Source organism: Anarrhichthys ocellatus, unplaced genomic scaffold, assembly GCF_004355925.1.
Source record: "Anarrhichthys ocellatus isolate YVR2014 unplaced genomic scaffold, GSC_Weel_1.0 scaffold124, whole genome shotgun sequence".
Classification (NCBI taxonomy): domain Eukaryota; kingdom Metazoa; phylum Chordata; class Actinopteri; order Perciformes; family Anarhichadidae; genus Anarrhichthys; species Anarrhichthys ocellatus.
The window spans coordinates 1-15,996 of NW_022280154.1; the positions used below are offsets into that span (position 1 = coordinate 1).

Consider the following 15,996-nt stretch of genomic DNA (forward strand, 5'->3'; position numbering starts at 1 on the left):
ACTATTTCCTGGATGTGATGGTGAACTATTTCCTGGATGTGGTGGTGAACTATTTCCTGGATGTGATGGTGAACTATTTCCTGGATGTGGTGGTGAACTATTTCCTGGATGTGGTGTGAACTATTTCCTGGATGTGGTGTGAACTATTTCCTGGATGTGGTGGTCAGAACGTGTTCGTCCTACCTGGGTTGTAATACTCGTAGACGGTGACCGAGGACGGCTGGAGGAGGCCCACTTTGAAGCTCTGCTGCAGCCTGAAGATCAGGATCTCCGGCTCTTTGTGAGACACCTGGGAGGAGGACAGGGGACGACAGTGTGTCATAGCAACAGTGAAGAGTAAGCAAGCGCTGGGTTTCACTGTGCAAAGATCCAGATGATTGAGTAAACCTGCAACTTGGAAAAGCCACAGAAATGGAGGCATTAACTCCGTTAGAGACATTTGTTTTCATTGAGGGAAACTTTGTATTTGTGCATCTCAATGACACGATGCAGCTCGTCGATGCTTTACCTTGAACAGGTGGATGATCAGAGAGCCTCTGTCACTCAGGTTATCAACAATCTGGAAGTTATTGATGTAACGGTCCACTGAGTTTGAAAGCTGGACAAACACACACACGAACACAGAATCGGTTACGATGTAGAACACTTTTGATTAACTGCTTTCTGAAAGGGATCCATCGGGATGTTGGCTTCTTTTCTGTTAGAAGAAGAATCAAACACCCCGATGAATCAGGTCTTTTCTCGAGAAGATCATTCCTGTTTTTATTTCATCTCGGTTTGTTTTTTTAGACAAATAAAAGACGAAGTCAGCCCTGTTTGAAGCTCCCTTCACGGTTACATCGCTGCTCCTCTGTGAGCCAAAGTGCAGCTCAGATAAAAATACATTTTTATATAATCGATATTATGATCAATTTAGTTGGAACTTTAATGCGTTTAACTCCTATACTCCTATTCTTCATGTCAGTTTCATCACTTTTTCAAAATAAGAGCAAAAAGTATTTCATACAGTAAAACTATTACGCATTCTCTTAAAGTGGCAATCCTTAAGATTTAAGTCCTGGTTTATTTCGATTTTAAATTTGAGTGAAAACAATGGAGTCGTGCTCAGAGTTTAGCAGTCTGCAGTCTTTTTGTTGACGCTTGACCTTCAAATTTACAGAATTGTGTTGTTTGTAACACTGCAAATATATAAATACTGCAATACTTTCATCATTCACCGTTGTGTTACTTCCTTCTGCGATCAACAGTAACTAAACAGACACGTTACGTGAAAATCTTTGAGACTGATTCAAAAACACGTTTCTGTGAATGTAAACTAAGTGGAGATGTGCTCTACAGCAGGCTACACTTTAAACTTTAATCTGTCAGTAGAGGCCGATTACCATCTCCAGGTCGGAGTTTTCTGGGGTGAAGCCGGTGGGCAGGTTGATGTCCAGAACCACCATCCGGACATCTCTGAGTCCTAAAGCCCTGTGGGGAGGACAAAGACCAGCACTGACTAAACATACTTCAGCTTTTTATTCAAACACTACAAGACAGGCTGCTTTTTTCATAAAAGTGAAAAAAGGATAAAGACAATAACTCACCGCACTTTGATGGTGATCTGGTAGGATTTTTCTACATCAGCTGGAGGCTTTTCTGTGGAAACAAAGCATTTCTTGATGTGCTGTGGCCTTAAATTCATAGTACTAATATTCAGTTGTGCCACAGAATGTCATTTTATTTTACTAATGATGATATAATAATTTATTGAAGATGTCCAGTGTGTGTTGAATTGTTTAATTCAATTTGTGTTAAATTTTTTTCCAATATTTTTGTATAATTTTGGGACTTTCTTTACATTTTTACATTGTTGTAAAAAGTGCTTTATAAATATAGTTTACTAAATGTATTTGTCAATATTTAAAATATTATGCTTCAACAATGTGTGATGGTGACTACCATTATGAATGGCAATAGAATGTTCATCTTTGACATTATATTCTGCTTTGTTATCTATAAATCATGGATGGTGTTTTAATAATTTAGCTTTTGTGTTTTATATTTTATTTTATTTTGTTATTATTATGTCATGTTGTCATTATGTCATGTTGTCATTATGTCATGTTTGATGCAGTTTGTTTCCGGTATATCAAGGACATGGTACGGTCTGGATTGTTTTCAACTTTGCTTGAATGTTTTCATCCCTTTGTGGTACTAAAAGTGACTCGACCGACAGACAAGATGTTAAATTATTAGATAATATAAAGAGAGAGACATCGTTCATGTATATTATGAGACAGAACTTGAGTTACCGCTGGATTCTTCAATAGTGACGTTGAGCTCAAAGGCCTTGCAGGGCATTCTCTCATCCACCTCATGCAGCTGGTTGTAATACGTCACAACCTTGGTTCAAAGTTTGAGTAACAGGAAGTGACACCACATGCAAAACAGAAGAGTTACAAGAAACAAAATAAAAGCCTTGTTCTCAAAAAGTTAACCGGTTAGAAACAACTTCCTGCCGTATTTCTGTGTAGGTTTTGAGTGATGTCGGTCATGTGATCGTATCATTGATTTTATTTTTGCATGTGTTTATATCTCATGTGAGAACTTTTTTTTTTTGCTGAACTAAAAGTGTCATCGTGTCATCGTACCTCCAGTATTCCCTGTCCGTTCCCTCGAGCCTGCACTTCCACATCAAGATTAGCCGGCAACTGCAAAGAAGACATTTTGTGTTAAAATCATAGAAACAGATTAGGAGTAGAACTTGAATACAAATTGTTCAACAACATCTAACTAGAATCACCATTTTCTTTTGTACCAGGCGGTCAGTGTGTGAAGTGACCAAAACCTGCATTCTCTCTAATGTCCACCAGGGGGCGACTCCTCTGGTTGTATAGAAGTCTATGAGAAAATGACTCTACTTCTCTCTTGATTTATTATGATTTGTACAAATCAAATGACCAAGACAAACAAGTCAATGTACGTTCTACTTCTGTTCTATCTTTAAGGGTAAAACACATTAAAAATATACTCCCTGATGTTGCAGAAATGTCCTGCAAACTCACTTTTTAATGTTATGAAACTCAACTTAGAGTCGTTCTGTACAGTTTCTGAACATCAAGTGAGAAACATCATGATAAACTGATTTCACTGGTTTCAGATCTCTCACCCTGGAGGACTGACCCACGTAGGCGGTATCGTGGTTGAATTGGTAGCGGATTTCCCTGCGTCCCGTCATCCTGACGTCCACATCCAGACTGAGGTCAACAGGAGGAGGTTTGTTGATCAGGTACTCTGACAGCGCCTGGAGCACCACCATGGTGGACTGAGGAGGGAAACGGAGCACCGATAACAAAGCTTGAAGGACATTTCATTTAATTTATGATTCTTACTTTTAGAAACAATCTGAAGAAACTGCAAGTCATGTTAGCATGGAGAGAGAAGGCTCAGGACACATTCGACTGTTAGATACGTTGCTACACCGTTTGGACCGGGGTAGCTATCCCATTAATACTTTTTAATGCTTTCTGTAACTTTTGGGCAATGGTGCAAACTACATTGCATTGTCATATTGTAGGATGTAGGTTGTTAAGGTGGTGTTTCTGTGTTTCTTTTAGCTTAGCCTCGTTGATATAAATGGGATGGGCTAAATAAAACACCTGTCAGTGGGTGCTCTAATCAGAGTCTGGACTTCCAGTGTCGCCCTGTCGTTACCTGAGTGGAGCCGAAGCCGCCTCCTCTCCTCCGCTGGTTGTTCAGCCATTTGAACGGCGCCGCCGCTTCCTCCATGAGCCCCAACTTGACCAGAGTCAGCAAGGCGTAGCCGGTCGCCTCCAAGGTGAACAAGGTGTTGTGTGTGTCGGGCCAGTGGCTGCCACCTGGAGGAGAGAGGAAGGGGGAAATAGAAGCACTGATATGTCGGCTTTAAAGGCATAGTTTGGATTATTTGAAGAGGGGTTGCATCAGGTTCTTCTCCATAGTCAGTGTTCTACTACAGTAGCTGTGTATTTCACATTTTACCTTGCAGAACAAAAGAGTTGCTGAGCAGCGGTAGACCAGCAACTCTTTTGTTCTGCGAGGTAAAATGACTGTTTTTGTTAATGGAGTCTCGTGGCTTTAAAGAGAGCAGAGATAACGGCTTCAGCTCCCTGTTGGAAAGGGCTGTCTGGCAGCAAGGTTCAACAGTGAAAATATTCTAAATATAGCATAAAAATGATTGAACTGATATTGATTTGTTAAGGTGTTTAAAATACGTCCACAGCAGTACTTTGCTCCCGTGCTGGTACTTCGTTCTGTTTCTCCATCTAAGCTAATACATTGACTATGGAGAAGAACCTCAAGAGGTGACATTTGACAAAAGAAATCAATAAAATGAATTGACTGAGGCAGTAACTTGATGTTTGTTGTAGGCACTAATGAAACAGGGCTGAGTGTATGAGAAACCTGGAGCTGCAGCGCTGAGTAACGATGGTATCGGGTTGTAGGGTTGAGCTTTGCCCAGCAGAGCCAGCGCGTAGGAGGCGATGGCCACGGTGTACGGTCGCCTCCCCGTCACCACCAGCGCTCTCTTCAGGTATTCAGCCGTCTTACGGATAACCACCTGCAGCAGGCACATGTGGTAGATAATAGTTTTAAGTACAACTACTGATAATAAACCCCATCATGATAACAACGAGTATTAAAAAAGGCAACAGACACCCGTTAACTGATATGAAATGTACAGTACCTCTATGTTGGGACCGGCGCAGCTGATCCTGGCCTGCTTGGCCTCAGCGAGCGCGATGAGGACGAAGGCTGTCAGGGTTATTTCAGGATCGTCACCACGGAGACCGCCCTGGAGACACAAACACGAGGTTTGTATTAAAGTCTAGAATGATACCAGTTCATTCCAATTACTGCATAACAGTTGTTCAACCTTATTTTTTGTTTTATTTTTTTTACAAAAATACAACCAAAAGAATGGCCTTCTGGCTGCACAGCATTGTGGGTAATTACGACAGAATGAATTTTAAGTCTCACCGTCATGGTAGTATCGTAAACCGGGTTGTTCTCCACGAAGTTGCCCCTTTGGAGCCGGTGCTTGTTCTTCACCAGGAAGAGCAGAGGGTCGCACACCTGCTGCTCGGCGATGCCGGTGATGGCGTGAGCCATGGAGAAAACTTTCACCACGTACGCCGTGATCCTGACAATCAGGCGGACTGTGGTTAGAGCTACATCTGGTCACATTCAAACACATTACACCACGTATCTAACAGCTTAAGTGATATCAACTGATATCAACACATAGTGACTTTTGAATTGTTCTGCAGTATTTCATTTCAGAATGTGGCACAGGAAAAATGTGTTTGGATGCACACATTCGAACCTTATGTATTTTCTTGGAAATCAGCTAATTGGTAAAACGTAAAATGTTGAGAGTACCATGTACTTGCACCTTCCCTCCTGTAGGGGGGGTAAGAGCCATCACTCTTTCTGTAAGCCAGCTGGTTCTCATAGCCTGAAAAGAGCATGGAAGAATTCAAAGATAAAAGGATATGAAGGAGAGAGAGATGCACCTTACTTTACTCATAATGTAAACAGAACGTCTAAAATCTCTCCATTCATCCATTGCTGTATCCATTCAACCACAGATCCATGTATCTGACTATCCATCCATCCATCCAAGCAACTAGCCATTCACCCATCAATGTATCCAACCACTCCTCCATCTATCCACCTATGTATCAAACTATCCATCCATCCATCCCCAGACATTGAGATCAGTCCATCCACTCACCAACTCTTTCATTCATCCATCCATCAGTCCATCCAAGTTATCTTTGTTTTAATGTGTTCATTTAAACAGACATCAGTCACCCGTTGTACTGCTTCTCTTTATTTTCTTTGGAAATCCTTCATCCATCTATCGACGCCTTCTTTTCTTTCTCTCTCACCTCTCCTGATGTAGCGGAGAGCCTCAGCCTTGCGATCCACCCCTACACTCTCCCAGTTGTTGGTTCGCTCCAGGTAGAGGGTGGCGATGAGCGGCAGAGTGATGCTGGCCAAGTTCTGCTCCACACAGCCGCCGGGCATCCGGATCAGAGAGGCCAGGGAGTCGTCACTGATGGAGTTATCGATGCTGTCTGCCAACACGTTGCCTGGAGGGGAGAGGAGGAATCAGGAATCAGAGCACTCTCCACTGGTTAATATTTTAATCCTTACCACCAGTGACTGACCTCTGACATTGATGAATGTCTCTGGCACAGAGTTCGGCACAACTGACTTCAGTTCCATCTTGCTCACACGAACAGTTTGTGTTCCTGTCGTGGACGGAAGAGAGCCATTAAGTTAAACTTGGTTATTTTCAACCCCAAACCTAAAGAGAATCTAATCATTATAACGTAAAGACACCAAATCAATAATTCTGGGAAGACGTCCTGAACTGATTAATACTTGTTTGTAACTCATAAAAATGTGATCTCAAAAGCATGTATACTGGTGGTTTAAACAGTAATAAATATATAGACACAGATAAAGAGAAAACAAGAGAACGCCAGAGTTAAGAGACTGAATCAACTCATTCTCGGCAGAGAGGCAAGGAAATCCCATAAATGTGGCATACGTGTGGTGGATATCTAGATGTAGTCATGGACTCAGACCTGAATTTCAATCGCCTCGTTGCTAAAATGTGCTACATAAATAAATTTGTGATCTTCTTACCTCCCTCAGCAGACGGGTTCAACACCGTACTCCAAACTTCAGTCTTCTGCACTCCATCCAGCTGTTTGGGTTCAGAAAAGATGTATGTTTATTCAAGTAAGTCTGTTATATTTTAATTACCTTCTTAACATCTATATTCAAGGAAGGACACACAGAATTTTTACAATCCAGAATATCAACTTTCCTGTTTTAGCAGCTGACCCTGTTTTTAGAAGATCATCATCAAGAGTGACTCACCACCACCCGAAGTTGTTTCTGGATGCGGTCTCCTCCCATCAAGTCTCTGGCTACCACCATCACCTCCAGAGGAAGTTTCCCCACCACCAGCGGCACGATGGTGTAAGGCACCGCCACAGAAGAGCCGGCCAGCAGCATCAGTTCCTGTGTGTGTTTCTTCTTGAAGGCAATGCTGCAAATACCTTCTGTCTTCATCAGCATCACCCTCACCTGAACGGGAAACCAGGCACAATATATATATATATATTCTTAACATCAAAATTCATACACATATTTACATTTTTCAATGACTACGACATGTAATCTGAATGAGAAGAAGGTGCCGGTGCATTAAAAAGCATTGAATCAGAGCTTGAGCTCGGAATTTCTTACATGCAGGTTTTCGTAGCCGTAGTTATGCACCACCGCTTTGATCTGGACCTGTTCATTCCTCGCCACTGAATACGGCAGCTTCAGGTCCACAAAGAACCGCTTCCATGCTTTGACGTTGTAAGGCTCCGCAACACAGAAACCTACAAACGTTCAGAGAAAACATTCGTGACGGGGCTTCTGCACAAGTATGAATGGGTTTAATGTATTTCCTTCATCCTTTGGGTTTAAAGATTTGAACTTTCAAATCTTTAAATGTTTTTGCAAAGTGTGGACAATTTGTTAAGCCTTGGATTCTTTTTAGTAACGTCAAGAGTTTGCTGTGCTTTTACACTGTCAATGCAATTGCTGAAAATGTATCAATTTCCTGTAGAGTTGAGCAACTTGGACAACAGATTCTACAGAAAGTCTACAGAAATAACTGTTTTTAAATGTAGTGGTGGTGACAGTTGTTTTAAAGAAATGATAAACATGTGCGATGCATTGGGACATATTGGCAGAGAAAGCTAAATGTAGACATCTCAAAGTCAAGTGCTTGCATATTCATAGTCCAGTTTTCATAAAATTTGGGATACTCAATGTGCCATTTTGCTAACAAGTTTGCCTTTTTTAAAAGCCAGAATTGTCGTCAGAAGCCGGCCTGTGGCAGGTGTCGTAAGATGTTGCGGGAGAAAAGGAGCCGCAATGTGACACTCAGCCCCGTTATCAGGGGGGATCAAAGGGTACAGATGACCCCGTTCGAGGCCCAGGAGACGGGGGCTCATGAAGGTCGGCTGACCCTTCAATGGCATCAAGTACAAACATTTACTCACTGACTTACTGTATATCACCGTGAAAACCATTTTCACATTAACTGTGGGGGTCCAGGCGGCAAATGCTGAAGTGTTTTAACACGTGCATTCTCTAGTGTCCACCAGGGGGCGACTCCTCTGGTTGTATAGAAGTCCATGAGAAAATGACTCTACTTCTCTCTTGATTTATTACCTCAGTAAACATTGTAAACATGAGTTTATGGTCTCAATCTCTAGTTTCAAGTCTTCTTCAATACAGCATGATGTTCATTTAGTACATTATGGTCCATTTAGAGTCACACAGACCATAAAGCAGGGGATGCTTTAGGGCGGGGCTTACTGTGATTGACAGGTCACTGTCACTACCAGAGATGTAAACAGCGTCTCTACGTCACTCCTCCGCATTCCAAATATGGTCACCTCTGTTCATTGGTTGCAAAAAGCCAAGATGGCAACGTCTGTAATCCAAGATGGCGACTCAAGGTTTCAAAACGGCACTCAACAAACCAATGAGTGATTATGTCCACTCATTATATACAGTCTATGTGGTGGTTAGATGTGCAGAAGAGACATGTGCCGCTAATCTAAAGACTAAAGCAAACTGCAGCCTGACTAGCTAAGTTGGAAATACCTCTCCAAACATCCGGGGCTCAAAAAAGAAAAGCTAGGTTACAAGAGAGAGAAGAAGAAAATGAAGATGGAAGAATGGGAAAACTCTGGACCTCGCTCACTCAAATGAGAAAGAAAGACAAGTAAATAAAACGGAGCCTGGATTGGGTGTGGCCTCCTCGTACCTGTGTGAGGTGATGCACTGATGGCCAGAACCCCCCACTCTGTGATGCTGTCTGGTAAAGCATGGTCCAGGTTCATCAACGCCAACCTGTTGATCAGATTCATACCTGTGTTATCACCAGGAGGTCCAACGTCAAAACCACTCTGCTTTTTTTTAAAGGTGTAACAACAAAAAGTATAGCATAGCTGTATACATGGATGGATTATGAGACAATGGGCCCCTGGGCACAGCCGTGTAAAGGACCCCCACTCCTCCAGGTTCCTACATATGAACAAGAGCCAGATTCAAGGAGACATATTTTTGGTAATTTTGCGTCTCTTCAAGGTCTTTTTGTGTCTCTTTTTGACCGTTTTGCAGCTCTTAACAGTCCCTTTTGGTTCGTTTGCTTCTCTTATGGGTGGTTTTGAATCCTTATGTAGTCATTTTGTGTCCTTTTTGGTTGTTTTGCGTCTCTGTGGTAGATTTGCCACTGTTCAGAATCAGAATGAGAAATGGTTTAATGCCAACTATTCATTGTATGTTTGCACATACAATAAATATGACTTGGTGCTGATTGGTGGATAACAGTATAAATGTTAATTTACTGTATAAAAGCAAGGAAATAAGAAAGATTTAAAACAGACTACCGATTCAGCAGCTAACTTGTAAAATGTTAACTTAAATTAATGCAGAACATGGATGGTTGTTACGGGAAAGAGAGTCAGCATTGTTGATTCTGAGCTGTTTATCCAGCGGTGATCACTGACCAAACAAAACATGATGCAATGCCGGGAGTTCACGGTGCCTTCCCCTCACATGATGACACAGAGTGAGAGACTTTGGATCAAGAATGTTACGTCAAATATCACTGACTGGGTTTGGACTTTTGGGGACCCAGTTGGTCCGTTACAGCAGAGGGGAGGTGCTTCTGTGCCGTGTTTGCTTCAATGTCCTGAACAGATACTGGACGGAACAGATGAGAATAGACATTTAAAAGTAACCTTCTTTTGGCTTCATACGTTTTTAGAAACATGATCAAACGTCACACCACACGACCACACGAGGGTCAACAGACACTCTAACACCACCATTGCTCCATACCAAAATCTTTACGGTTACAACACGTCGGTTAACACGAGAGGACAACATATTGTGTCGTTATTGCTCTCTCCTAATCTCTGTGTCCTCTTTAAGGGATGACTTGTTTACTGCCTTGTTCCCGTGGAGATGAGTCATGAACTCAAACACTTTCCTTCACTGCAGGTCTTTTCACAAACACCCAATACGTTTAAAATCTGTTTTATCATTAGCAACACCAATAGATCTTGAAACTACAATAAAAATAGCAACTGAAGAAAAGTCCATATATCTTATTATTCATTAATAAGATTCATTTTTCCTGTCTAAGAATATTAATCCCACTGAGTGAAATTTGTGCCATTGATGGTTTCTTCTTAACGTTGAATCTTTTTGCAGATAAAGTGTTCAAGAGACAAGTCTGAGAAGTTGATTGCATATTGTTACACTAAGCTATGGAAGCCCAAAGAGGTCGTCATTAAAACTACAATATAAACTTGAAAATTAAAGTGAAATTCCACAACAGCATTTTAAATTTCAACATATGTATGTTGTTTGAGTAAAAATGTAAATGAAAATGCAATAATCCAATTTTCATTTTCACATACTATCGGGCTTTCTATGAATATATTAAATTAAAAATGGAAAAGCTGTTTTTCGTATAATTTCCAAAGTCGTACGCTGCTGTGCAGCGGACGATATTCAAATGTCAAAAAGTTTGAAAATTAAAAAGCAATAGAAACAATATATACTAAACTTTTCTGTTCGTGCAAGAATAATTTAAGTCAGAATTACAATTAAAATGCAATTTTCTAATCATTTGAAAATGGAATCAGCATTTAAATGAAATTAAATGTCTAATGCCGTTTTCCTTTTCATTCAATGGTGGTCATCTATTTGCTTTTATTTCTAAATTCTATTTGATTGCTTGCTTATCGCTCCTGCAACATCGTAACTGCAGTACAGGGACTAATACAATGTCAGAATAAAAAGAAGATTCAGAGTGCTTGAGTAAGCTAATGAGAATCGTCGGCCTCTGATGTTACCACTACTTTAATGTTTCACTCACCCGTCTCTGTCAGCCCGGCTGGGCAGCTTAACATCCGTCCACAGCCAAGACTCGTAGAACTTGGATCGCAGATACACTTCAGTCTCATCCAGGTATTCCTCCTCTTCCTCCTCTTCTTCATCTTCCTCTTCTGCCATTTTGTTAGCATTTGAATAGGTCGGGCGCAGTCCACTCATTCCAGGCTGTCCAATAAGGATAGGCAATTGATGCGGACTTTGAGGTCTAGCCATTACACGTACCGTTTCCCAATCTATGGACACATTTTAACATGATTAGCAGGTCTTGACCTCTCATTACATATCTCTAATATATGGATCTAGAAGCTGTTAATATGTCTACATACACACACACATCAAATTCATTAAAAGTTTTAACGTTCATTGTTTCTCCCCGAAACACATTGTGGGATGTCTGACAAAAGTGCCTCATTAATCATCTGCATCTAAAGCTGTGTTTATGCTTCTTCTTCCCTCCCTTTTCTGGCGCATGGCTTTGTTTTTTGGGGTGGTAATGCAACCTGTAGATCAGCGGAAAAGTGTGAAAATTGCGTCACCGACATGTCCTTGTATGCAACACAATAAAACGGGGACCCACTGTTAAACCCGGCTCTGCAGCACTATTGGAGGAAGCATTTAATGGGCTACGTGGAAGGAATTATTCGAACTTGTGCCACTCTAGCAGCTCTCGGGGTGGCGATATCGGTCCACCACTTTTTCCTCTCAGGCAGTTTATTAATATACCTAATATACCTTTTAGCAAATAAAAAGCTAAATGGCCATCAGACATTTGCCGGTGGGTTCCGAGATTGCATTTCAGCCAAAGCGTTCTGCTTCCTCTTCTCTCCACGTGGAGCGTTAAACCTGCATACAACTAAAGCCTGCTCAAACTCGATCGGTACATGGACCACCAACGGAAACCAGAACGGTTCCCGCACCAACATCTTGTCCCACTGCCTACAGATTCTGCATGAAGATTATTTGGTTTGTGACCAAACACCTGCAAAACTAATGACATTCCCATCAGCCTCATCTGAACTTTGTTAGCACATGCTAGCATGCCAGCACATTAAAACACTTCAAACATCATATCACAAAATTTCAAAGAAAGATGTGAAAATGTTTCCTGCTAACTAAAAATCTAAAAAGGTTGAAGTAGAGTAATAACCAAATGTATCCCGGGACAGGAGTACCCTTCCGTCACCCGCAGACACATTACATTACATTACAGTCATTTAGCAGACGCTTTTATCCAAAGCGACTTACAATAAGTGTATTCAACATCGGTTTTCGAGAGAACTACTAGTCACCAGAAGTCATAAGTGCATCTCCTCTCTTCAAACAAGCATCTAAGAGCATAAACCAGAGCCAACGTACAGTGCACTCTATTAAAAGGATCGGATGGAACAGAGGGCCTGGTGGCTTGAGCGGTGGTGGTGGGAGCTGTGGTGAAGGGTGGCGGGGTGGTGGGGATCTCCGTGTTAAACGCTTGGTTCCTGAAGGTGGCGCAGCAGTAGCGGAAGGCCCTGATGCACTCCCAGCCCTCCGTGATGTAGAGGGAGCGCCGCATGCAGGAGTACGGCATGGCGATCTCCCTGAGGCCGTCCTTACAGCAGCGACGCTGCAGCTTCTCCTTGTAATGACTCTCTGGAGGCAGAAGGAACCAGCAGTCAGTCATCAGTGCTCGTAGTAAAACACCAACATCTTGTAAAGGGAACTGAACATGATAAAACAAAAACGTGGAAAAAAAGGCAGCTTTTTGCTACACATTGGCAACTAGAAGGGCACTCGATGTGAAGTGATGTTCAGGAAAGTGAAAAACAATGGGCCCGTGATTCCGATCCGCTCCAAAATTTCATGGGTTCTTTCTCGGCCCACGCTCAAATCCGTCCACCAAGTTTCATGAAAATCGAGCCGGTAGTTTTTCTGCTGACAAACAGACATAAACACCAACAAACCAAAAACATAACCTCCTTGGCGGAGGTAATAACAACATCATACTTTTACTTTTTCATCAGCTTGTTGTGGTGCTGTTTTTTTCCTTTAGCGGTCAATTAGTTGCATTTCATTCCCTCGTTTTACTCACCCAGCTGTGCTTTACGCTGCAAAAGTTCGGCAGAGCGCCTCCTTCTGGCACTACGTGGACACTGCAGGGCTGAGGAGAAGATGAAAACATATTTATGTTCATCTGCGTGTCTCTATCGTGGACGATCTTTTTACAAATAAAGATATATCTGATTAATGACCAGCATCAGTGCTGCCACTCTGATAGATATCAAGGATGTAATGATACGACTCTGACTGTCAAACTGATTCTAAAACAGTTTTGATGTCTACTTATGATTATTTTCATTTGCAGTAGAAGAAGTATTACTAATAGCAGTTTTTTTCAAGTATTTTGTGGTTTCAGTGGAGACTTTTATTGTCCCCTGATAGTTTAAACTAACTAAATATTGGCAGGATATCAGCCTTCGATACGACTTTGCCTCAGTACGGCAGCTTCAGCTCCAGTGTTGCTTCACTTTGAGTAAACACAGAGCAAACATGGCCTTCTACAAAGTTAAAGTCGGACTCCAACATTAGACACGGTTACTTTTTACAGTAACTTTAAAATACCTGATCATTTTGTATGTATTGTTTTCTTTATTGATATACGTACGGTATTATACAAGGTTTTTACAGTGAACAGTAACCATAAATGAGAAAGACACACTCCAATATGAGCTAATTCTGTATTTGTAAAGCACCCATCTCCTCATTCATTCAATCACAATACCTTTTTTTGTAGTCGATAAACAAATTAAGCAATAAAAAAAACGCCGCAATGACCAGTTTAAAATATACTGTATGTACATGCATGTAAACATAGTGTATCGCTGGAAATATTCATTCATTTCTCCATAATTTCACTTGATGAGTATTTTCCTTTATCAAGTATTTCATTCACAAAGGAGTAAACAAAAACAGGCTTTAGCATGTTGTTGTTTCATATCGACTGTTTATCTATTGAAGTACCAGGAAACATGCTGTATCTTCAGCTGCTCCATGCTCAAAGGTTACCTTGTCTGGTTTGGGTTTTGAACCCGGCGCTGGAGGCGTAGAGCAGTCCAGCGTCTGAGAACACCGATGTGGCATCTCTGCCTCCGCCTCTGGTGCAGCCGATGTCTCCGTGCTCCACCGCGCCCCAAATCTGAAGACAAGGTGACGAGAGGCTTCTTTTAGTTTCGGTATGACACTTTAAAAACACTAATGATGCTCGTCGGTATGGAACAAAAAAATTGCCTAATGACTTGTAACACCACACTATTTTAAAATGTGTGAATAACAAAGTGAATAACTATGTTTAATTTGTCAAATCAAAATTTTAAAAAATTTGAATTTTTCATTTTCTCAATCACACCTACCTTCCTCTGTGTCAGTCTGTCCTGGTTGAGCAGATACACGGCGTTGTCCACAGCCACCAGGCTGACCTTGGCCCCCGGATCACCTCTGACCTGAAACCTGAAGCTCTTCCCGGGCATGTAGTCTCGACGGTTGCCGTCCACCGGCCCGACTTTCAGCTGGAAGACAACGAGAATTAAAATTCATCGACACAAAGAACACATCCTGATTAACTGGTCGGTTTGTGTTTCAGACCAGATCAGAAGAGTAAATAACGATTAAAGAATAAGGCTGGCGTTATTCTACGTTTTTCCCTTTTCAATTTGATTCAATATATTTGAGTTTGAGTTCCCCTAAAACTCACTAAACTCCTGAGAACAACACCTGAGCATCTGTGACGGTGGAATGGCTCGATTTTCTTTCTCTTCCACAAACACAACACAACTGTGACACCTTCTCGAACTCGTCATTGCAGCTGCAGAAATCCTGTTCTACAAATCTGGTGCAAAAACACTTTCATACAGCTGTATCAAAAAATATGAAGTCATGGACAAAAATACCACCGTAACGCACCATATTCACTGCAGTAACTGGAGAAAAAACTGTGAGCGTGTGAGTTTCTTAATTCCTGATTTGTAGATTAGGATTTCTGCACAAGAAATTGAGAAGGTGTACAAATAAATCTACTACTGATACACACACGTGACTGTTTCCTACAACTACAAGCTCCACCGTCACAGGTGCGTCGCTCCAATAACACGTCGGTACTGATCACTCACCCCTCCAACGCAAGAATCTGCCACATCCACCCAGATGGAGTCCGCCACCACCTCCTCCCGCCCCTCCCAGGGAATACCGTAGAACGCCACGAAACGGAACGACGGCATCATCTCCGGGGTGACCGTCAGCCCGACGCCGGTGACCAGCTGGCCCGTCACCTCCACGCGCTCGGCAACAATGATTTTGCCTTTACTCAGCACCTGAGAGAGTTTTGGGTACAAAGTGTGTTATTTGATTCTGTTGCTGTGTTGTAAATGTGGTGCGGCGGTCTCGTCTCACCAGGTAGGTGATGTGTGTGATGAACTGTCTGTGCGTCGGGTCTGCGGGAGCGACGGTCAGCTTCAGGGGCAGTAGGTCTCCTACGGACACCGCGGTGGTCCCTGTGGAGATGTACAGGTAGTTCTGATGTTGGTAGTTGAAGGGGACGTACGGCTGGACGGTGACCCGTTGTTTGGCCTGCTGCTCTGGTCTCAGGTCAGCCTGCATGGTCTCAGCCTGGGAAAACACACACAATAAACAAATTAGGGGTTGTGACAGTTTTGTCTTCATAAACCCGAAGAAAGGGTTAAAAATTCAAGATGAAAAAAACTTACAAAATAGCCTTTATGATTCTGGTCTATGAGAGGGAAGTCCATAAGTACCAATGACTTAATACTGTCCTCTGAAGACACTCTTTTTTGTTAAGTTACTTTGTTGTTATATAAAGCAAAGAAAAACGGCAAAATCTTCACATCTTGTACAAAAATAATGAAGAAAACTCAAAAACTCAAAAACAGTTAATCGAATTTCTTACTGACTTTCAGTTGATTAACTAATTAAACTTTTTTGCAATATATCATATAT

At 41.8% G+C, this 15,996-nt stretch overlaps 1 protein-coding gene across 2 annotated transcripts in view; it reads right to left on the reverse strand.

The window, feature by feature from the left end:
- Positions 1 to 148: 148 nt before the first annotated feature.
- LOC116399702 (venom factor-like) overlaps positions 149 to 15,996 on the reverse strand; it is a 22,778-nt gene continuing 6,930 nt past the window's right edge. For both annotated transcript variants that reach the window (XM_031877061.1, XM_031877060.1), the window contains 25 exons: positions 15,433 to 15,648; positions 15,153 to 15,353; positions 14,397 to 14,552; positions 14,053 to 14,182; positions 13,079 to 13,147; positions 12,370 to 12,639; positions 10,997 to 11,246; positions 8,873 to 8,958; positions 7,291 to 7,430; positions 6,919 to 7,128; positions 6,682 to 6,742; positions 6,198 to 6,281; positions 5,916 to 6,119; positions 5,404 to 5,479; positions 5,002 to 5,164; positions 4,709 to 4,816; positions 4,426 to 4,582; positions 3,697 to 3,860; positions 3,152 to 3,307; positions 2,634 to 2,693; positions 2,295 to 2,385; positions 1,587 to 1,638; positions 1,383 to 1,470; positions 509 to 598; positions 149 to 289 (listed from right to left, as the gene is read on the reverse strand). In XM_031877061.1, coding sequence (XP_031732921.1) covers positions 164 to 289; positions 509 to 598; positions 1,383 to 1,470; positions 1,587 to 1,638; positions 2,295 to 2,385; positions 2,634 to 2,693; positions 3,152 to 3,307; positions 3,697 to 3,860; positions 4,426 to 4,582; positions 4,709 to 4,816; positions 5,002 to 5,164; positions 5,404 to 5,479; positions 5,916 to 6,119; positions 6,198 to 6,281; positions 6,682 to 6,742; positions 6,919 to 7,128; positions 7,291 to 7,430; positions 8,873 to 8,958; positions 10,997 to 11,246; positions 12,370 to 12,639; positions 13,079 to 13,147; positions 14,053 to 14,182; positions 14,397 to 14,552; positions 15,153 to 15,353; positions 15,433 to 15,648 — 3,408 coding nt within the window. In that variant the 3' untranslated portion in view covers positions 149 to 163. The remainder of the gene's footprint in view (positions 290 to 508; positions 599 to 1,382; positions 1,471 to 1,586; positions 1,639 to 2,294; positions 2,386 to 2,633; positions 2,694 to 3,151; positions 3,308 to 3,696; positions 3,861 to 4,425; positions 4,583 to 4,708; positions 4,817 to 5,001; positions 5,165 to 5,403; positions 5,480 to 5,915; positions 6,120 to 6,197; positions 6,282 to 6,681; positions 6,743 to 6,918; positions 7,129 to 7,290; positions 7,431 to 8,872; positions 8,959 to 10,996; positions 11,247 to 12,369; positions 12,640 to 13,078; positions 13,148 to 14,052; positions 14,183 to 14,396; positions 14,553 to 15,152; positions 15,354 to 15,432; positions 15,649 to 15,996) is intronic.